The 21,971-nt window shown below is 48.9% G+C and overlaps 3 protein-coding genes across 7 annotated transcripts in view; all 3 read right to left on the bottom strand.

The window, feature by feature from the left end:
* The window catches only part of srcap (Snf2-related CREBBP activator protein), a 31,179-nt gene extending 24,467 nt beyond the window's left edge, over positions 1-6,712 (bottom strand). For 2 of the 3 annotated variants that reach the window (XM_054768239.1, XM_054768241.1), the window contains exons 1-7: positions 6,481-6,712; positions 5,073-5,149; positions 2,511-4,981; positions 1,045-1,086; positions 577-825; positions 275-460; positions 63-203 (exon numbers count right to left, since the gene is read on the bottom strand). In XM_054768239.1, the coding sequence (XP_054624214.1) occupies positions 63-203; positions 275-460; positions 577-825; positions 1,045-1,086; positions 2,511-4,754 (2,862 nt within the window). In that variant the 5' untranslated portion in view covers positions 4,755-4,981; positions 5,073-5,149; positions 6,481-6,712. The remainder of the gene's footprint in view (positions 1-62; positions 204-274; positions 461-576; positions 826-1,044; positions 1,087-2,510; positions 4,982-5,072; positions 5,150-6,480) is intronic. The other variant, XM_054768240.1, reaches the window with a different exon arrangement.
* Positions 6,713-7,038: 326 nt separating this feature from the next.
* fbrs (fibrosin) lies at positions 7,039-20,251 on the bottom strand. Of its 3 annotated transcripts, none has more exons than XM_054768243.1 (18): positions 18,495-20,251; positions 17,764-17,931; positions 17,649-17,675; positions 16,334-16,363; positions 16,211-16,259; positions 14,026-14,359; positions 13,700-13,929; positions 13,304-13,608; positions 13,151-13,195; positions 12,981-13,082; positions 11,397-11,480; positions 11,213-11,251; positions 10,869-10,940; positions 10,624-10,777; positions 10,460-10,540; positions 10,270-10,353; positions 9,948-10,167; positions 7,039-9,842 (listed from the first exon to the last, which is right to left on the bottom strand). In XM_054768243.1, the coding sequence occupies exons 1-18, from the start codon at positions 18,798-18,800 to the stop codon at positions 8,270-8,272; spliced, it is 3,903 nt and encodes a 1,300-aa protein (XP_054624218.1). In that variant the 5' UTR covers positions 18,801-20,251; the 3' UTR covers positions 7,039-8,269. The 3 variants fall into 3 exon arrangements, with proteins under 3 accessions (XP_054624218.1, XP_054624217.1, XP_054624219.1); XM_054768242.1 differs by having other exon boundaries at positions 13,700-13,935; positions 18,495-20,250; XM_054768244.1 differs by lacking the exon at positions 11,213-11,251 and having other exon boundaries at positions 13,700-13,935; positions 18,495-20,250.
* A 235-nt stretch (positions 20,252-20,486) lies between these two features.
* Positions 20,487-21,859, bottom strand: mrm1 (mitochondrial rRNA methyltransferase 1 homolog (S. cerevisiae)). Its single transcript, XM_054761922.1, has one exon. The coding sequence runs from the start codon at positions 21,599-21,601 to the stop codon at positions 20,534-20,536; it is 1,068 nt and encodes a 355-aa protein (XP_054617897.1). The 5' UTR covers positions 21,602-21,859; the 3' UTR covers positions 20,487-20,533.
* Positions 21,860-21,971: the final 112 nt, after the last annotated feature.

Genomic DNA, 21,971 nt, shown 5'->3' with positions numbered 1-21,971 from the left:
AGTTACTGGATTTTTTTAACTGGATTTTGGTAGCCTTCACAACTTCAGCAATCATCTTGTACCTTCTCCACACTGCTCCAAAAAGCCCGCACTTCCTTGGCTATAGAAGAAGCCACCCTCCTGATTTTAGCGTGCTCGTCTCGCTTGGCTTTTTCCTCTTTTTGCCTCAATTCTTCGTGGTGTCGCATCACCATTCGGACCACCTGACAAAACACAAACACGGCAGCTATTTGTCAGCATGAATGTTCAGCTTGTTCAGCCTGTGTCCTTCTACCTTTCTAGCCACGCCTCTCTTCCAGCGCCTCTCCTGGGCAAAGTCAGCAGACAGCCACTGCATCTCCTCGCACAGGTAGTCCCAGTGCACTTTGGGCCGCGGCGGTTCCATCAGGCGGGTGAGACGCTTTGTGGACCAGCAGCCTTCACGCTTCAGCGCCTGAGTCCGGTGCTCAATGTCTGCCTCCTGCAGAACCACCAGAAGCAGCGGCACATTATTACCTTTGTACTGGATCTCATCAGATGGTCCACTCTAATGGAGTGGCCCCAAGTGAAGACACATTAAAGCCAACAGCCACTCACGTGTTTGGCCAACTCCACCATGTCTCCACGTCGCTCTCCGCGAGGTCGCTGAGGAGTTGAGTGATCGGGCGGGGACGAGGAGGAACTGTAACCCCCTAAAGATGAGGGAGACACGAACTTGCCGTGAGGCCCCCGGAGAGGCGAAGACTTCTCATGGCGAGAGGTGGTCCAATCGCTGCTGGGTGAGGGTTCCAGAAAGGAGGAAGAGGAAGTGGAGGGCGAGACCCTGTCTGCAATCCACTTCCTCACCTGAGAAACAAAGAGAAGGGGGTGAGAGGCAGAAGAATGACGAAGGTCAAAGCCTCGTGCATGAAGAGCAAAGCAAACACACACAAAAATAATAAACCAAGCTGCTGGGGGCTTTGCATGCATGATTAGTGTGCTCTCTGAAGCCACAGTGCACCACACAAGAGCGCCTCACTGAGGTGTGCTGGTGAACATGCTAGTGACCTAACTGGGAGCACTTACCTTTCGGAACAGTGCCTGTCTGTCTGTCCTGCTCTGTCCATGCTGGAAAACACACATGACTTAGCATGCGGCCAATTTAAGTGGATTATTTATCACTAAATAAAAAGAAATGTACAAACATGCAGACTCAGGGTGCATAAACAACAGGGTGTCACATGACAGCAATGCAGATGTTCACTTTAAAAACAACAAAAACTGCATGAGTCTGATTTCAAACACTGTCAAATTTGGCTTTTCTGAGGTTGAATCGTGTAGGAACAGGGGTCTCAAACTGCCGGCCCGCATCACATTTTGTGCCCACTCCCACTTGACAGTGTTGGGGTGTTCCATATTATTAAAATGATATACACATTGTGGCAAACTTGAGTCCCTCACAGTGGCCTTGTCACACAGTAAAATCAACAGGGGAGGCTATCACTGACTCAACACTAACTACAATGACGGTGCGAACACAAAAATGACGGCACATGTAACAGGTAAGTAAACACACAATAATAAACAACTAGGTGAAAGCTAAACACGTAACTTTAGCAACTAACAAGCTAAGTGCCCTAAAGTTTGATGGGAAGCCGGAAGCATGGCAGCAGCGACAATGTGTGAGACCAAGCCAAGGAGTAGGCAAGATGCTTATGTTCTTAAGAACTCGTTCATATAGACAGAACTAGGGCTGCAACTAACCATTATTTTCTTAGTCGGTTCATCTAGCTTGCTGTTTCGAGTAATCGGTTAGGCCCTAAACGGAACAAATCGATATGAACCCAAACACAAACAGTTGGTAGTTTGTTTGGCAGCATAACAGAAAAAAGGCAATTTGCCATTTTCCAAAGTCAAGGCTGGCGTGTGTGAATACCTTCTTCTGCCTAAAGCGTAAAGATAATAGGTCTGCTTTTATAGGCACCTAAGGAAACTTTAAAATACTCACATTTGAAAGGCTGAAATCAAGATATTTACATTCTTAAATTAAAAAAAAAAAAAAAGATGACTCAAGTACTAAAATAGTTGTCAATTAACTGGATAATCGATGCAGCTCTAATCTGAACTGTTATGAACAAAGATAACAAAGATTGGATCAGTTGTACTTTCTTTTTGGAGGACTACTTGAAACGCGGAATACTTGATGTGGCCCAGACTCTCCCTCCAGAGGCCCACCGAGGTAGAACGTCACTCAGCAGAGACCTCCACCAAGGCCAAACAACCATAGATTGTTTGCTTGAAAAAAAAAAACCCACCCTAGTCCTGTAGGTGGTGGCAAGTGTGACGGGATGAAAGGGTGCCAGACAGAGCAAGCATCTGTCAACACAATTCCATCTGCTGGGTCATATTCGACCCCAACACAAGTAGACTGTAAACAAATCGCACCGTTATTCGTATCTGCACTAAAGTGTAATGGCTCCTTCCTTGGCTCATGTTCCACTTTTATGCAAAGTTTTGTTGAAAGTGAAAAGTAAAGACACAATGATTCTTACTTTGTGTGACGAGCAGGGAGTTGTCATTTCTCCTTCCTCTCTGTCTGCGTCGTCGTCGCTGCCTTCGTCTGCGCTGCTGACCTGACCCGACGCGTCGTCCATGGCCTCCGCGTCCCCCGGTGCTTCGTCGTCCTCCTCATCCTCTTCCTCATCCTCATCTTCTTCCTCCTCCTCCTCCGCAAAGGGCGAGTCGGGCTGCATGGTGGGGTCGTTAGCGCTGAAGGAAGGTGGCACACCGCTACTTTGCTCATGCTGTGCTGCGAGCGAGTCGCCACTGGTGTGAGATGTTGGGATCGGGCTTGAAGTACTCGTGACAGGTAAGGCCTCTGGTTGGCCGGCAGAGCTGGTAACGCATGGTGAAGCCGCTGCGGCCTCACTGACGGAGGGCTTGGTTCCATGTGCGTGGTTGCTCTCGGCCGCAGGTGAAGATGCAACAGCAAGGCACTCATCAGACGCCGCGTCGTCCGGATTGGGGTCCACATTCCCCTGTGTCACCTGTGCCAGACGGGAGGGTGGGTGCTTCAGGAGAGAGCTTGATCCTGGTTGCAGGAGCAGCAGTTTGGGACCAAGAATCCTTGCAGGGTGAGTGATGAAAGCCTCTGGCTGGGCATGCTGGGATGGATCCTCAGATGGAGGCTCTTGGGTTCCTGCAGGAGAGGAAATGCGGGCCTCAGGCGTGACGCACGGTTCCGTCCGCTTGCCTTTTGCAGTGTCCACTGGCAACGGTGGAGCAGGCTGTCCCTCTGCTTCCTGTCTGTCCTCACTCACATGAGAACATGGCATCATGACTCGTGTTGGAGTGTCCGTCTGCTGGATGGGGAAGGAGTCCACTTCCACCAAGCAAACCTGGTTGGAGCTGGCGTCTAACAGCAGATGCTGTCCCATGGCAGCAGCCACTGACAGGTTGTGGACGTTGTTGTTGGAGCAAACCTGCGCTTGGCCTGCATCGTGCGATGCAGGCAAGGCCTGCTGGGAAATGATGACCGTGTCACTGTCATCTATAGTGTGAATAGAAGGTTCTAGGTGGGATTCCAGGCCCTCGGAGGAATCTAACAAAGCGTTAAACAAATTGACCTCGTACCCCGGGGAGTGCGGTATCTGCACACTGGTACTGACGCACACCGTTTCCTCGGCAACCTCTTCGACCAGGCCACAGAACTGGTACACTTCCACATTTTGGGATTCGAGGTCCAGGTCGGCCTGAACGCCGTCCTCGTACAGTTTCGCCTCGGCGGGCGCGTGCCCGGTGACGATGGCGGCCTCGCACACGCTGCCGTCGGCGTGCTGCAGGAGGTAACTCTGCTTCAGGTGCATGTTTGACCACGACGCTTCGCTCACCACCACGATCTCTTGTGATTCTGCAGAATGCACCAGCTCGGCGATCACGGGCGTCTCTGTTAAGGGGATCTGTTGGCAGGGTTGAGATGGTTCTGCTTCCTCCTGCTCCGCCTGCAGGGACACAACGAAGTCCGAGTCAAGTGCCGGGCAGAGTGCCGAGCCCTTGGAGGACCTTTCACTTTGTTCCTCCCTCAGGCAGCCTGTCTGGATGTCAGCGTCTTCTCCGGGAGCAGTCCCGTGGAACAATGCTGGAGCAGGAGAACCAGATCCAGGTCCAGTTGGGAGTTCTCCTGTGTTTAGAGTCTCAAGTGTTTTTGTTGTGAGTGGTGCTGCTTTGTCGGACGTGTCATCCGCCTCATTAACGTGCTCAGACATGTCAACAGCACCCTGTACGAGCTGACTGATGACTTGTGGCAGGTGAACTTGCTCACTGCAGTTCCACGATGCGGGTACAGGTGCTTCGGAGTCCTGGGTAGTGCTCGCTTGCTCCGATTGTTCACTAGCTCCGTGCTCCCCGGCATCTGGGAAGGGTGAGGCTGTGAAACAGATCTGAACTTGCGCTTGTGGGACAATAGTTCCACCCGCATACGACTGGAACTCCAAGCTCGTTCCATTCTCAGGGTTGCACTCGTGCGCCGCCGTGACAACCTCAAGTCCAGCGCCTGTTTGCGGCTGAATCTGATGTGTCTCGCTATTTGAGAGGTTTGTCTCTTTAGCAGCAGTTTGTAAGTCGTGTCGCAACACTCGCACCTCGTTGTCATTTTGTGCATGTGAGGCGAGAAAAGGACTGTTAGAGGTCCTGAAGTCCTCAGCGAGGGATGAGCGGACTTCCTGTGAGATGTAGGCATTAGCATCACCACTAATGGGGAGCGTCTCTGGCAAGGCGGTAGGGGGAGCGGTCTCCATGACCAGGAACACTGAGTGGCCGCTCTCTGGCAATGGCGCGAGGACTGGAGGGACCGGGCGGGGGGCAGCAGCGGCCGGCTGCGGGACATGCCGAGGTGACTCCCCAGACACATTCTGTGCAGCCTGGGGCTTGCCACCCAGCACATCCACAGCCGGAGAGGCACGCTGCAGCACTGCCGCCTCCCCACAGCTTCCTTCCTCGGTGCTGCTCCGGCCACACGCTGCACCTGCAGGACACGGCCCGACACAAGGCGCCAATTGAGCGACAATGAACAGGAAACTAATCTGCATTCAATCAGATTTCAAGACACTTCTCACCTGTCTGTGGTGTGAGACACAGATCTTCAGTGCTTTCTACTTCCAGGATGCTGAAATTAGGATCCCCTCCACATGTTCTGGAGAAGGAAACACAGAGAGAGGAAACTTTATTCACGCACTGCAGTGGCAGCTCAAAGTCTGATCGACTACATGAATCTCTTCTAAGAAGCTATACAGGAACCGGTTAGAAGACAGCTTGGTAAAAGTATGCACTTTGCCATGTCACAACCTGCGGGATGAGTAACTAGCAGGCTAGCTCGCCGCTGCTCCAATATGTTGGATTGTGCATCCTGCAGCAGCAATAAAATAAAAAAAGAGTGGGGAAGCTAGGGGAACTTGTTTGCTGCATTCGCCCACAGGAAGACGTTGGGGTCCCTGCAGCACAAGCCGGTGAGCGTGAAAGCCGCCTCCAGTCATTTATTCGAAGGCTTTTATAAAGGACCATTGGTACTGGTTTGGTAATATCAAGTTTAAAAATACAGGTACGTCTACCGGGTAATTCATTATCTCTGTTCGGTGGTCACATGAGCATTGGTGGCTTATATGAAAAGCAGCCACACGTATTAACAGTAGCCGAGAGGCACAGTTGAACAACAAATTCAAAGTAAGACCAGCGTTCCCGTCATAAAAGACATTAAATTTGATGTTTTGGCGGCTCAGCGATGCCGGTTTGGCTAGCATGTGTAGCCCGCTAGCTAGCTAGCCAGCCAGCCAGCCAGCCAGCCTTGTACAACAACAGTGCTAGGCTGGCACCTAGTAGGCAGCTAACTAGCAAGCTAACAGAGTTGCCTTCGTGAGACCCGCAAGCGCCCTATCCCAACCGCGGTTATGTAATGTCTTTATTTATTGCTTTCAATTGTGCCAAGCTGCTTTGAAATGAGCCACATCAACTGAAAAGTGCTATTAAAAGCCGCTTGTGCATGAACTACATGGGGGACAATCGCTCGTGACGTCAGTGCGCGGGGGGTCAAATATCCGTAAGCCAAAATAAAAGCGCTCTTTATTTGTTTTAACCACGCATGCGGGTTTATTGTTCTCAGAGTGTATGTGGGAATAAAAATGTATTTTTTTTAATTTTACATACATTTTTACAATTTTATACGGGGCTGTTAGGGGTTGCGCTCTCTCCGACTGCTGGCTCTTTAGCAGCGACCACAAATAAGTAAAATGTTAAGTCTTATTAGCTGGCTAGCCACACTTTAAATTGAGCTCCGATTCAAACCACGGCGCAACATCCCAGTGGCCGGTCAAAGTCGTCTTTAAATGCAAACAAGCAACCACCGGAGCAGTGTGAAACAACGTATCGCCTGCCTCTGTGGTGTCGGCTGTCTGAGCTCCCCTTACGCCCCTCATTACTTCCTCTTGGGCCCCCTCCCTTTCAAGGCCGCCATCTTAAGTTCCCACCTACCTGAATTTTCCGACCAGTTTTCTTTTACTAAATTCTCGCTGAAGGAGTCGTCATCCGTGTAAAATCACACTCAATCCGTGATGCCAGCGGTCCAAACTGTCTCCCGGTACCCAACGAGGTACCCCTCGGTGTGCGAGAAGAAGTTAAAATACCGACCGGGAGAGCCTGGCTGTCGGCGCAGAATGTAGCGGTCATGGGAGGAGACTTAGCGCAGCGAAATGGTGGAGCAGCGCTGCGCCTTGCAAAGTACACAACGAACGCAAATCTCGCGATATCTCCAGTGGCGCGTCGCTTCAAATCTTTGCTGTGGGATTACTTCAAAATAGCGATTTAAACCCACCTATTTGGACGTCATAAATATATTGTATTTATATACAATTATCTTACGGGATCACAAACGTCATCGTAACGGGTTATATCTTGATTCTCCATGTTCGACACATTTTAACGGTGGTGTCTTATTACTTATTGCAGACTATAGTACACACAGTACATTCTTATAAACTACGTGTGGCGCTAGTGTTTACCAAAGAAGAACAAAAGACCCACACAAGAGAGTAAACAACAGTTCATTTAATAATTAATCTTTGTGGTCTCTAAGGGAGGGGCTGGAAAGGTATAAAATGGTCATATTAAAATAATCGACCCAGTCTTTCCCCACTCAGTATGTCCAATGTTGATGTCTGTGTAGTCATTTAGCATGTCCCACAAATCCACATACAGTATATAACTTATTTTTGTCAGCAATGCAGCTTTCATTATCTGTGTAGAAGGCTCTAAAACATTGTCCCAAATGGCTGTAACGCATTAACCAAGGGTGCACAGTCAAAGCTTAATAAAAGGCATAGAGATCCATGAAGAGTCCACAGGAACCTTTTGCATGATGTGCAGTATTTCTACCTGGGGAGAGAGCATACTGGTGTATACCTGAAACAATGACAAATAACATAACAGTGAATATATTTATTATCATTATTATTATTATTGAAGATAATGTTACGAATAATAATTACAAAGGCATTTAGTCTAGACTACTATAATCTGGTCCTGCTCATATAGTCCAGAGGAAGGTGGGAAACAGAGGAAGCTCTAAAACGCCGTGTTCACACACACGCATACACACAGCGTTGCACAGTTCATTTCGCCATTCATCCTCAGGGAACAAAACGAGCCCCAAAACAAAAAGGGGATGAATCTCATGTTCGATGATGCTGAGGCTTTTGGAGTTTGTGATTTTTGGGTAAAGCAATAAACTGAGGTACAATGCTAAGTGACTCATGGATTGGTCTCAGTCTTTTCACAATGACGGACACGCACGCACAAACACGACGCATTAACCACTTTTACCTTTGCATGTCTACAAACCCTCCTACCCGCCACCCTACGTTGGATTGTGACCAGTACAGCTTTGTGCCATGAGCATGATGAGAGTGAACGCTTTACATATTTTCAGGTGTGCATACCTGTGGAAGTCATTGCCAATCCGCACGGAAAAGGCGTGCTTAAAAGTCTGCATCCTTGACAACAAAATTGCGCCTCTTCTGACAGCAGTAGGCGACTGCACCCGGAAAAGAATGAAAAGTCAGATGCACACAAACAATGTCGTCTAAATTGCACTGATAACACATTGGTGAGTCTTGCATTTTCTCCCACCAGCTGAAGCCCATCAAGGCTACGCTCACTGGGACTACTTTTGTGAGAGAGAGAGCGCACGTGCACGGTGAAGACATTAGCGAGCAGCACAGTGATCATGAAGTTTCCTTTCATCTCCTTCACTGTTGTCCCTGTACTATCTGGACTCTCCGTCTTTGTGAGCGCTGAACAGTGACAGCTCACCGGGACCCCCCAGTCTGGAGCCACGGGGCGGCGTGGACGACCGGCTGGTAACGGACGGAATGAGTGGTGGCGGCGCCCCCATTGATAGAGCGCCCACCAAGCCTGCAGGTGTTTTTGCCAGAATGCCGTTGGGCACATGGTGTGCATTGAGTGGGCCGAGACGCGAGTAGAGGCCCATGTGATGCTGGGAAGCCCCAGGCGGCAGGGGGTGGGACAGAAGGCTAGGGTGTAGCTGCTCCAGGTGAGCAGCGGTAGCAGCATGAGAGGGACTGGACAGGTGCGAGCCAGGGGGGAGGTGAGGGTGCATCCCAAAGAAGCGTGCCCGCTCAAAGTCTTCCCTTAGGATCTGCGCACGCTGCTCCTCGTCCATCAGCCCCCCTCCTGGCGTTCCCAGCTGGTGAGGCCGATCAAAGTGGTGGGCCATCAAGGCGAGCTCCTGGCGGACCACGGGGTTGGAGGCCGTAGACGTGGAGGGGTGGTGAGGGGCAGACGCTGCAGCAGCTACAGCCGCAGCCCTCTCCGCCTCCAGGAGGCGCTGGTGCTGAAGAAGCCGGGCGAGGTGGGGGTCGGAACGCAGAGCCAGGTGTGGGTCGGACCGAAGTGCCAAAGCTTCCCTTCGATGCTGCTGATGCTGTTGATGCTGCTGGGCTGCCAGCTCCCTCCAAGGATCCCAAGTGAAACTGTGTGGGCCCTGTGATGGTCCCTGGAGGGGTCCGTGGTGGAAGCGCTCCCCACTTGGGCCCATGACCAAACCAGTACCCGCCGTGCTGCCGAGATATGCCTCGATGGCCCTGGAGCGATCCAGCAGGGAAAGGTGGGCGGGTGGGTTTGGTGTAGGGGGAGGGAGGGGAACACCAGGAGTGGGAGTCAGGGAGAGAGAGGATGAAGGTGTTCCAGAACTGGGGTGGTGTGGATGGCTGTTGGGCCTATCAAAGGCGTTGTTGGGCAGCGGGGGAGGGAGGGAGATGGGGATGTGTTCAGGCTCCTCTTTGCGCTCCTCCTTGACCTTAACAGGCGGCAGCAGCAGGGGGGGTTTGGAGACTGGCGTTGTGGACTTCTTAGCCTGAGGCAAAGAGGTGACAGAGGCAGAGGCTGCAGAGGACGCAGGGAGGGCGCCGTCTCTTTGGGAGTGTTCGCTGTGGAGGCCGTGTGCTGCCGGGCCTAGTGGGCGGGGGTAAAGGTCCAGGGGTGACTGGGCTGAGCGGCTGGTGGGCGGGGGTGTGTTGAGCACAGAGGACGAGGAAGACCGGGGTCTGTCTCTGTCTGCCGCTAATGAGGAAGTGCCAAGAGGAGGCCCGCGTGAAGTCACTGTTGGCAGCGGCCTCTTGTCTCCTTCTCTGTCACGCTCTCTGTCTCGGTTTAAGCTGCGAGTCATGTCCTCAACAGGCCCGCTGCCGCCGCCGCCGCCGCCCCCTGACGCGCTGCTATGGCCGTTGATGTGGGAGATGGGGGTGCTGCTGCGGGGCTTAAAGGAAGGAGCCACAGGAGACATCCTCACAGGTTGACGGCCGTACAGCATGTTGTCTCTGCGGAACAACATTGGAATTCTCGTAATCATCATAGCACACCATTAATTACACATTCCATCAGTAACTCGGAAAGTCAGCAGCATTCAGAAGTGTCCTTCGTACCTGTCCTTTTCATCTTTGATGTGGGGTACGTCCCTTCTCTCGCCGTCCTTCCCTCGATCCCTCTCGTCCCGCTTGTCGCCTCCTTTGGCCCAGCTGGGACCCGCGGGGAAGCCAGACGGTCCCCCGTGGAGGCGGTTCCACGGGTCGTGATGGTTGGGGGCGTTGGACAAGCTCCCGACCATGCTGGTGGGGGAGTCTTTAGGACCAAACATGGAGCCCGCTGCGAACCAGAGTTTCAATTCTATTTATTATATGTATGTATTCCGTAAATGGACAATAGCGGCAAGCACATGGACAAGTTTTCAGACGTGATGAGACTGACCAAGTGTTGGGCTTCCTAGTCCTCCAAAGGCACCAGAACCAAGGGCTCCCAGTGGGGTAAAGGGTGGGGATCGACCATACGGATCTACAACAGGCATGCACATATACATAATGCAATTGCAAACTCATTCATCTTTACAAAAGGACTAAAATCCACGGTGTCAAGAGTGGAAAGACGACGGTGCTCTTACCCAAATGTGCAGCTGGAGCCAGAAAAGACGAGTGCGGTGCTGATGGAGCGATGAAAGGTGCTGAGGGCGGATTGACTGCACCTATGGTACAATTAAAAGGACCGCTCACATCGTGTCCAAACTACGAGAGCAGGATAGATGTGAGTGAATGCATGTGATGAAACCTGTCGCTGAGAAGAGACTCGGAGGTCTGGTCAGGTCGTGGCTCGGAGGCAGGGGCCCCCCAATGGTCCCCATTGGACCGAGTCCACCGGCTCCCGGAAGACGAGCCAGCAGGTCGCTACGGAAGTCCAACTTGTGAGGGTCAGCCTGCATCAGCTGAGAAAAAGCAATATTATGATTAAAAACGCTGTATGGAGACGAATCGTCTGTTTTACTTAAGTGTTCCTTCAGGATATTGCAGATGTACCTTTACTTTCTTCTGATGGCTCAGAATCATCCAGGCCACGTAAACATGCATAGCACACCATTTTCCAGGTTTCTGCACCACACAAATAAAGTTTTGGTTGCTGTCACTCAGACATGTCTGTCCTGGTGGCCTGCCTCTCACAGCGTTAATGACTCGACACACGTTCTTTTGAACATTGAGAGTGGGGGATAGAAGAAGATATGAACTAGCTAACTGGTGTGCAAGGCCAGTGAAGAGAGCATTTGCGAAGCAACATGTGAGGTTAGTGCAGAGTGAATGAAGCAGTCAGAAAAAGTAAAAATAAGCGGAGCCAAAAAGCATTCAAAACATCTGTTTGTGCTTACATTACTGATTTTCAACGATGTCCCAAATGGATCAGTTAGCTACGAGAGAGCACAAGTGTGAAACCACTTTTAATCCACATGTCGGAATGAGGAAGTGTCTGCGCGTGGTGGAGCACACAACCTGACAGTCCACGTTCTGTATTGCACTGTCAAGTCCGGCAATGACGCAGAGTCTGTTCCTTACCCGGGGGTCTTTGGGCTGCAGGTGGTGAGGAACAACCCCGAGGCGAGCGCTTAACTCCGGACCGGTTCCCTGAGGGACGAGAGGCTGCGCGCAACAACACACACACACACACACACACACACACACACACACACACACACGGCATTAGACATTAAAAAACTAAGACAGGATCAAAATCAAATTAAAAGCACAAAATGAATACAGACCCCCATCCCACCATCAACAAGTTGGAGCCTGGAGTTTGTTTTTCTTGTTTTTCAACAGGCAGTGTGCTAGCATGAATTAATTTGAGCTTGTCAATTACGTCAACAAACCATTGCTTTATGAATTCCCACATAGTATCACCATTAGGGACCAAATATGAGGTGAAAGAAAAAGGAGAAAAATCTTATCGGTGCAGCGTGGGAGACACTTAGCACACAAAGAACAGTGTCAAACCGTGTGCCCATATTCCCAAAATTGATATGCATTACCAGTGGTCCCTTGCTCCGTCGCAATTCACCTTTCATGGCCTTGCTGTTTTGCAGATTTTTTTTGTGTAGTTTTAGTGGGTTTTTTTTTTTTAATAGCCCCCCACTGTTACAGGCCGAGCCTGGATCTTTAAGAAGAATTGCATTGTGGGAAGTTGAGTGTTGTATTTTTGTGCTTAGCAGGTGGCTCTCTCTCTCTCTTCTGTCTGCACCACCTATTGTCTTCTGCGTCCCGATTGATTGATTGATTGACAAGGGTCTACAGCCAATCTCCTTCATGCCGTCTCCTGTTGTGGTCATAGCTAGCAAACTAGCTAACCATGTGAGCTGCTTGCTAACCGCCAATAAACAATAGAAGATGAAGAAGCTGCTAATTACGTGACTGTCAATGCTCTGTGTTTGCAAGTTTTCTCCCCAACAAAACCCACAATGTCGACGAGACATTGTGCACCCAAAAGGCAGAGGAAGCCAAAAAGTTGGACTTCTGGACATGCTCTAGGAAAGTAGACGTTGCGGCAGTAGGGCGCCATTACGGAATAAATCAATCTTCGGTTCAAGGAGGAGGAAAATACGACGACAGGAGCAATATGTTTCAACAAGGATATAAAAACGCGACAGTGGAACGGCGCCAGGACGAAGATGCACGGTCAGAGGAGTGAAATAAGCCTGAGTTACTTAATTGTTTCTTGTGTCCAACCTCATAGGCTGATCAACAAAATTTGAACTTTGAGTGTATTTTCACGAGACAAATGTGACAAAATGTTAATGCATGTCTGAGAAAAGTGTGGAAAGTGTATGCTGAGGAGTTTTACAGCCTTAAAGCATATATAATCATTGTAAAAAATAGCGTTGGCTACTTCGCTGATTTCATTGCAGGCTACTTTGGTAATCTATCCCCCGCGATAAAGGAGGGAACACTGTACATAAAATTGTATGTAGTTATTTACAAATTTATCTTTTTTTTTTTAATCATTATGATCTATGTTTGCGCCGCACGTGATAGCATGGTGCAGATGAAAGTAAATATTTATAGAAGCACATCACATGAAGGAATACACCCTGTATTGTTATGCTGTGATGTTTGACATCCTCGTAATGTAACGGTTTGTCTCACCTTTGGCTGGAATGCTCCTTGCAGGGAGCTGAAAGGCCCGGTGGGAGGAATCACAGGCTGGATATTGGGCACTGAGGGCGGTGGCGGGTACTGTGGGAAGAACTGCAATGGCACACAAACGTGAGCTTGAGTTGGGTGAAGCAGCACCAACACACACACGTGGTACTTACAGGGTGCCGGTACAGCCCTTCCATTTTTCCCGGGTACTTATCAAACTGAAAAGCCACAAAAAAAAGCACCGAAGGCGTTAAAAGATGTCAAAAATGCAATTGTCCACATTCCAGACAGGCAGGAATTTGGGTGCTGGTAAGGGTGCTCCTTACCAGGGGCGGCGCAGAGGCGGTGGGGTGCAGGAAGGGCGTGAAGTGTTGGTGTGTGTGCGTATGTTGGTGCTGGTGGTTGTGCTGATGGAACTGGAAGGCCAGGGGCTGGATGCTCGGCTGGTTCTGGGAGTTCCGACCCGTAGAACCCAGCGTGGAACTTGACGCTGATGGCCCGCCGGGCGTGGAGCGCCCCGCGGCGGTGGCGCTGGCAGTGCTGCTCTCGGCCCCCGGGGCGCTGCGTCTGCCCTCGCGCTCTTGTGCGTTCAGGAAGTGGGAGTTCAAATTCTGACGCAGCATTTCCTGGTCTGTGCCGAAACATGTCACATTGTAAGAATAACAATTTTTAAAAAAAAATTTACCAAGTGATGGGACGCGAGGTGGCCCTGCATGCTGTACCTGCTGCTGTTGAGTGGGAGGGGCCTTGCAGCAGCGGGGGAGGGGGAGGTAGGCCGGGTGAGGAAGTGAACAAGGCTCCCGAGTTGGCTCGAGATGGAGGTCGGAGGGGCCCAGAGGACCCTGCGCCCCGGATGTAGGACATAGACACACTGGTGGAGGGAGTTGGGGGGCGCATGGAAGCTGAAGACGAGGCAACAGATGAAACTGAAGATGGAGGTTTGGCTGGAGTGCTGCTCCTGAGGAAAAACACGACATCAGTGTGTGTTTGTTGAACGAGTGAGGCGCCTATTACAGCTGATAAAACAAAAAGTGAGCCTGACACTGACCTGCTGTAAAGGGAGTGAGAGTGTCCCGCCAAGGTGAGGAAGGGCTTGGGCTTCGACAGTGGGGGGCTGCCATTGTGGCGGCCGCTGTTTCCGTTCATGGGACCCGGCCGGGGGACCGGGCCAACCGCTGTGACCGGCGAGTGGGAAGGCCGGCAGGGGAAGGAGGCGGAAGAGGTAGAAGACGAAACAGGTTCAGGGAAATGCGGCTCCAGGCTTTTCTCCTGACTTCGCTCCAAGCCGGACACTCTGGGCGTCACCATCAAGCGCGGGACACCATTCCGCGCCGGTACGGTCGTGCAGTTTTTGCTGACGGTTGAGGGCGGGGGCTCCACAACTAAACGACAACAACAACAACACCACCACCCATCGCATGACTGAGAGCACAGGCTTGTTTGATGATGATCATGATGGTGGAAATGTCCCGCTGAATCTAATCCTTGCAAAATGATACCTCCCTTATCTGGCAAATGTCAACCCTCTGGGATTTCACATTGTTGCGATCCTGCCAGTTCTCGCCAATTCAACAACTTCACTGCACATTTTGGCCAATCAAATGTGTCCCTGAGCAACGGTCAAACCCGCCTGTCAACCATCACACCAATCAAGTGTGTCCCTGCATGGCCCACCCACATCCTCACTTCCTTGTTGACCGTGGATAATGTCTTATAAGCTCTCATTTAAAATGCACATTAAGTATAGTTTTGTTGGCATACAGCGCTGTTTGGGGTTAAGGCAGGGGTGTCCAAACTTTTTCCAGTGAGGGCCACATGCTGAAAAATCACAGTGACAAAGTGAATTATTTGCATTATTTTGTTTTTCGTGTAAAATGATGACTCTATTGTCATATTATTTTGGCTTTCTTATTGTATTGTAACTTTTTAACAACCTAATTCTCCAACTTTTTGTTTTGTTTCTCATATTACGACTTTCTTCCCCCTCCCCCTTTCATTTTGCAACTTTGTTATTTTTTCCTCTTAATATTATGACTTTATTCTCCTAATATTTTTTTATTCCTGTAAAAATTACTGCTGTATTTTCCATTTTTGATGTTTTTTTATTTTGTTTAAATTGTATTTTAGAATGTGCCGTGGCCAATAAGAAATTGTATAACATTAAAAAAAGAATGAAAAAAAAACCCAGTAACATTGGAAAAATCTGCAGCAATTTTAAAGAATAAAGTCCAAATATTAAAACAAAGTTGTCACCTTACGAGAAAAAGTCGTAATTTGAATAGCATAAAGTTGAAATACTGAAGAAAAATTACTTTTCCTTTTTTTTAAGTCAGTGTTATGAGAAACATAACAAATAAGGTTGTAATTTTCAGTAAATTAGGTTGCGGAAAAAGTAGGAATGTTATGACAATAAAGTCCTAATATTACAGAAATAAAATAATTACGAGAAGAAAATTTACAACAAGAAAGTTGAAATTAAAAAACAGCAAAAATTGGAAAAAAAACAGCTGTAATATTATGAGAATAAAGTCAAAATATTAAGAGAAACAAAGTTGCATTCCAATGACAAAAAACGTTGCAATTTTATGAGAATAAACTCGTAATATTGTGAGGACAAATATTGTCACTTCATGACCATAGATTTTGAAATAGTAATAGTAATTTTATTCGTTTTTTTAAGTCAGAGTATGATGAGAAACAAAACAAAATAAAAGTTGTAATTTTTGGAAAACTAGGTTGCGGAAAAAGTTATAACGTTGTGAAAATTGAAATATTATGGGAATAAAGTCATAATATTACGTGAAGAAAATTTACAAAGAAAGTTTAAACATTTGGAAAATTGAATTAAAAAAAAAAAATGGGGAAAAAGAGCAAAGAGTGAATTTGATACTACAGTAATAATAGGCTATTTCACCTAAATGACGGAGCTCAGGTGTAGTTTTTTTTCTTGAAATATATCATACAAAATATCAAAGTGGCGCTTGCATCCTCTTATTTGTGACTATATGGCCCTCGCTGGAAAAGGTTTGGACTTTGTGAGAAACCTGCCGCCACATCGGGCGTTTTAGGTCACAGCAATCACACACACACACACACACACACACACACACACACACACAAAAAACACGAAATCTGGGAGGGACTGGAATGTCACCTTCAGATCTAAATTTAGCATCGCACATGAGGTTAAGTGTTTCATCATTGTTGGTGCAGCACTTTCATGAGATACCCACCTTTTCTGGTGCTGACTGTGAACACGGGATCCATGTCATGGTCTGAAGCCTGGAAAAGTCCCAAGGGGTGGTTATGCTAAAAGCCTGAAACTTGAAATAAAAACAGGTGCGTTCAGAGCATACCTTGTCTCCGGCGTCGCTCTCTGTGTCACACTGAAAGAATAAGAAAGAAACAAATCAGCAATGTAGCACAGACTGTGTTTCTACATACAGTGGTGTGAAAAAGTGAAAGCTAATAACTGATTGGGCCCCCCTTAGCAGCAACAACTGAAATCAAGCGTTTGTCATAACTTGCAACAAGTCTCTTACAGCGCTGTGGAGGAATTTTGCAGAATTGTTGTCATTCAGCCACATTGGAGGCTTTTCCAGCATGAAGCACCTTTTTAAAAAGGTCATGCCACAGCATCTCAATAGGATTCAGGTCAGGACTTTGACTAGGCAACTCCAAAGTCTTCATTTTGTTTTTCTTCATCCATTCAGAGGTGGACTTGCTGGTGTGTTTTGGATCATTGTCCTGCTGCAGAACCCAAGTTGCTTTCAGCTTGAGGTCACCAACAGATGGCCGGACATTCTCCTTCAGCACAATTCATGCTTCCATTTATCACAGCAAGTCTTCCAGGTCCTGAAGTATCAAAACAGCCCCAGACCATCACACTACCACCACCATATTTTACTGTTGCTATGATGTTCTTTTTCTGAAATGCTGTGTTACTTTTACGCCAGATGTAATGGGACACACACCTTCCAAAAAGTTCAACTTTTGTCTCGTCAGACAACAGAGTATTTTCCCAAAGGTCTTGGGGATCATCAAGATGTTTTCTGGCAAAATTGAGACCAGCCTTAATGTTGTTTTTGTTCAGCAGTGGTTTTGGTCTTGGAACTCTGCCACGCAGGCCGTTTTTGCCCAGTGTATTTCTTATGGTGGAGTCATGAACACTGACCATAACTGAGGCAAGTGAGACCCGCAGTTCTTTGGATGATGTTGTGGGGTCTTTTGTGACCTCTTGGGGTCATTTTGATTGGCCGGCCACTCCTGGGAAGGTTCACCACTGTTCCAGGTTTTCACCATTTGTGGATAATGGCTCTCACTGTGGTTCGCTGGACTCCCATAGCTTTAGAAATGGCTTTATAACCTTTTCCACTTGAACTCAGCTGTGATAAAGCACAGTCATGTTTTCATGGGGCACAATCACTTTTTTCCCACACAGGGCCATGTAGGTTTGGATTTCTTTTCTCCCGTAATAATAAAAAGTTATAATTAAAAACTGCAATTTTGTTCAGTTGTGTTGTCATTGACTAAAATTTATATTTTTTTGATGATGTGAAACATTTAAGTGTGACAAACATGCAAAAAAAGAAGTCAGGAAGGGGGCAAACACTTCTTCACACCACTGTATGTTAATTTATTATCTCTATTTATGTTACATATAATACTTACAATGTAGCCAGTCTCCAAAGGGTGGCCCTGCAGCAGAAAAACATGTTCTTAGCTGCAGTGATTTCAAATGAAAAGTTTAAAAAGGGGAAGACGTGGAACGGACGTGTCCACTCACCTCCATCCTCCTCCTCTTGCTTCTGTTCTTGTTCCAGCAGTAGCTGTGCGGGGCGCCTTCCTCCGGCTCGGACAGAGGCCCCCCGCCATTCTCCTCCGGCCCTCTCTTGCCCTTGTTCCTACGGCCCAGCATGTCAGTGCGCTGGTTGGGCTTCAAGGAGCAGTCCATCTGGCGCAAAACGGGCGAGCATTCGAGAAGAGAAGAGGCACCAAGATGTAAAAAAATAAATAAATAACACGTCAACTGTGACAGACCGTCTCCGTTGCAGGAGAGCAGCTGATTCTCAAACGGCAGGTCGATCACACTGAGCAGTTCAACAAATGTTTTGGGCTGTATGCTGGTGTCACCAAAGAAACATTCTGGCTGGCTGTGATTAGCGTCAAAGCTGACTGGGACACTAAAATGACATATTTGACTGAAATTCTCCTTTGAGATGTAAGGACACGGCGTCTTCTAGTCTTTTTTGGATAAATAAGATAGGAATTAATTCTAGTGGCAAACCAGGCACTAGTGTGGGATCATTTAAGAAGCAAAAACCATTTGGCGGCTTATCAACACCTTCCAGAATGAGAACATGAATAATTGAAGCCATCAGCGGATGGATGGACGCCTTGGGGTTTGTTTGGGAAGGGCATTGCTTTTTCCCAGGCAAGAAATGGTGTGCCACGATGAAAAAGGTGTGTGTCAGTGTCAGTCACCATGACAGCAGGTGTCAACATGCATACATTCACCTCCAAAGCCTCCAGGCTGACGAAGCTGGCGATAGCGAAGCCATCGATGATGTCTTCCTCACAGGACACGGACTCCCTCTTCCTCCGGCGGGGGGGCCTGTGTCGGCCGAAACTCGGTCGCCCGTCTTTCCCACCCCCTGGACCCCGGACACTGTTGGTCCCGCAAGCCTCCCGATCAGAGCCTGACGACAGGGACGTGGCCCTCTCCTCCGCCAGGTTCACCCTCCTCCGCCGCCGATCCCTGTCGCGCTGGGATCGGGATCGGCGGCTCTGCCTGAATCCGGTGCTTCGGCTCGGGCCCTCCATATCCACGCGGCGAGCCTTTTTTGTCACTCCAGTGAGACCAAAAGGCACTTTAGTCCAAGTCCCGGTCCGGTGGAAGGCACCGAACCGCAAACAGACGACACCACCAGCCGGGCCCTCGCGAGCAGCCCCCCCGTTAAAATGGCGTTAATTGAACTAGTGGCTGCTATTATTTGCCGTCCTTTAACAGTCTGCTGGCAACCAGGCCTTTCTTGCGGCGAAATTTGAGTGTCATTTCAAAAAGTGTCAACACACAATCCTCGACCCATGAGGGAATTAAAGCACGTCCACGACCGCCAGCGTCTCCTAAACAGCTAACATGAGCTTGCTAGCAGGAATATTCACAAACAACCGAATAAGTTATCAGCATGTAAACAAAAACGACAGCCCAGCTCGTGTTGACGACGTCAATAATAAATCAACCTTACATTGGTTTTGTATTGTAAATCAGGCCATTGTTAACATTCCCAATAATTTCTGCTCACGCTGACAATTTATTTGCCTGCTAGCAAAATGACACGGTTAGCTAGTTAGGAAGGCCGATAGCCCAAACAACGCCAACACACTGCAGTGACATGACTGCGTTGCTTTGTGAACGCTTTTACATTTAATTACGTACACTGAGCAAAAAGCACTTGAGTTATTGCGTTCAATGTGACCACTAGATAACGACGGGTTAGTGTTGACTGAAGCTAATTAGCATTTGCTCATTCGGATAGCACGTACGGGCTAACTCAATACATCACAATATAATCAGACAGCAACCGAAGAATAAACATATCTTCCCTGTAGCAACGCGCGACTAACACTCGGCCAGGTAACAGGACGGCAAAATAATATTCGCCAGTCGATGTTTTTTTTTTTTAAATGTCGACGTGTTGACGGCCGAGAGTGATGGCTGAGTTTGTATCCATCAAAAGAAAGACGTAATGTTAGCACTACCGCCAGCTAGCATTAGCACATCCAGCTGTTAGCTAGCAGGGGGTTTATCTCTTTTTTCCCCCAAAGCAAACTGAAAGGATTGGGAGCTTCAACTGACAATCGCACGTTTAATAGTACTATATTCGTCCTTCACGCACACAAACGGTTTAGTTCCACCTCCATCGCTTGAACAGAATCCGAGGCCCGCTGATGAAAGCCTCGGTGTCGATTTCCATAAACGAGGGTGTCGGCCAACCCCCGTCGGGCTGGGTAGCTCCTCCGTGCAGCCTTCACTGTTTAGATCCAATGTTTAGCCACAAGTTCAGCCCCTTGCCGGCGGTCCCTGCTTGTGCTTCCCTTCCCCCGACAAAGCCACCGTGCAAAAAAGCATACACCGAAGGAGACGAGACGTCCCCGCACCTTCCTTTTCACTAGTTTGCACTGAATTGGAAATTTATGGTGGAAATCAGGGAGACACAACCCTTGTCAGCCGTGCAGTGCATTGTGTGCGCCTGTCTTCTTCCTCCGTCCTCCCGGAGCCTGCTGCAGCCCCCGTTTGTCCACACTGCCACCGTGTGGGCGGACACACTCACTACACGCCACGACAGATAGCAGGACACCTGGAAAACTGCACAATATCTCTTTGCGTGGAAACAAATACAGGATTACATTGATTCTTTCTACCTTGAATTATATGATATATTAGCAGAATATTCGTCTATATTTCATCTGCAAAGGAAGTCAGACTGTGTCAGAAAAGTACAACATTTATTTGTTTTTCAAATGTGTCTTTATAAACGTGTGGAACTTGAGTGTCACAGCGTTCTCGTGGTGGTCAGCAGTGAGTGTAGCAGGATGCCAGTGGCCACGGACACGTTGAGCGACTCCACGCCAGGCAGTAGCTCTCTTCCCGCTGGAATGCTCACCAGCATCTGGCACAGAGAGAGCATCTTCTGGGACAGTCCTTCCCCTTCTCCTCCAATCAACAGCAGCGTGGGTTTGTTCATCAGGAAGTGCGAACACGGCGTGATGGGAACGTGTGCTGCCCGCGCCTCAGCCGCCACCGTGCCCACCACCTGCCAGCCCTGTGCCACCTTGTCCACGACCATGTCCTCCAGGTCTTCATAGCCGTGCACCCCCATCACCTCCATGACGCCTGCGCTGGCCTTGCTGACCACAGGGGTCAAAGGGCAGCTGCGGCGAAGACTGCTGGCCACTCGGTCCACGCCGAGGAAGTACGCCGAGCGCAAGATCGCTCCGAGATTCATGGGGTCTTGAATCCCGTCCAGGACGAGCCAGAGCGGTTTGGACTTTGTGCTGGGGGTCGAGTCTTCGGTCAGGTAGCTCAGTGGAGTGGCTCGCAGACAAACTCCCTGGTGAACTCCACCAGAAGACATCTTGTTCAGGTCCCTCTTACTGACTCGCTTGACCGGAACTCCTCGCTGATGAGCCTCCTCGCACACCTTCACCAAGGAGGCCCTCTGAGAGGCCTGGCCATCTTTCACAAAGAGTTTGAAGGCCTTCCTGCGACCCTGAGTGAGAGCCAGGAGGCAAGGAGCTATGCCGAAGACAATGTCAAGGTCGTCTGCCGAGTCCGGTGATGAGGTGTGTCTCGCAGGTTTCCCCCTCTCAGACGAAGAGTCCTCCAGAGACAGCTTCTGAAGTTCAGATGATAGTCTGTACCGGTGTCTCTCATTGTGCTGCACTCCTCCTTGAGACTTGTGATGCAGGCTGGAGCTATTTTGCATTCTGCTCGCTCCCCAGCTGTTGCTACTCTTATCATGGTAGAAAACGCACTGGGAGTCCACTGACTGAATCTTACACAGTCCCCAAATCCTCATAAAAAGCAACCTGTGCCGATAAGAATCCCTGATTAAACTCATCCTTATTCAGTCTGCCCAAAGTAACTGCTTACAGATAACGTGTGACGTGAAGTTGCACCACGCCGTAAACATTTTTAATTTGACATTTAATGTCAAGTACTTAGTGACATACCTCTCCAACTTTCAACTTGTGGACCTTCATTGTCCTGTAATAACTAAGAGTACATTTTGGCCAACACTAACCAGGCTAGCCGCGCTATCGAGAGTAGGACAGTGTGTCTGGCGCAATACACTTCACAATAAAGGCCATACGCGGCCTCCACGTTCAGAGGCACAACTACATTGTTTTTTTACAGTGTTTTTATTTTGAAACGTGAATGTTTGTTATGCGCTACTTCCTGTGTCCATTGTTTCCAGAGCTTGACGACTG

Source organism: Dunckerocampus dactyliophorus, chromosome 2, assembly GCF_027744805.1.
Source record: "Dunckerocampus dactyliophorus isolate RoL2022-P2 chromosome 2, RoL_Ddac_1.1, whole genome shotgun sequence".
Taxonomy (NCBI): Eukaryota; Metazoa; Chordata; class Actinopteri; order Syngnathiformes; family Syngnathidae; genus Dunckerocampus; species Dunckerocampus dactyliophorus.
The sequence above is the reverse complement of the archived record's forward strand: the minus strand, read 5'-3'. Positions and strand labels throughout refer to the sequence as shown.

Bases quoted from the DNA above. Each gene is read 5' to 3' on its own strand.
- mrm1 (XM_054761922.1), bottom strand. From the start codon at position 21,601: ATGAGTTTAATCAGGGATTCTTATCGGCACAGGTTGCTTTTTATGAGG.
- fbrs (XM_054768242.1), bottom strand. From the start codon at position 18,800: ATGGAGGGCCCGAGCCGAAGCACCGGATTCAGGCAGAGCCGCCGATCC. The intron at 10,941-11,212 runs GTAAGCACAAAC...TGTGTGGTGCAG, and splicing joins CATCGTTGAAAATCAGTAAT to AAACCTGGAAAATGGTGTGC. The intron at 10,168-10,269 runs GTCAGTCTCATC...TCTGGTTCGCAG, and splicing joins ACTAGGAAGCCCAACACTTG to CGGGCTCCATGTTTGGTCCT.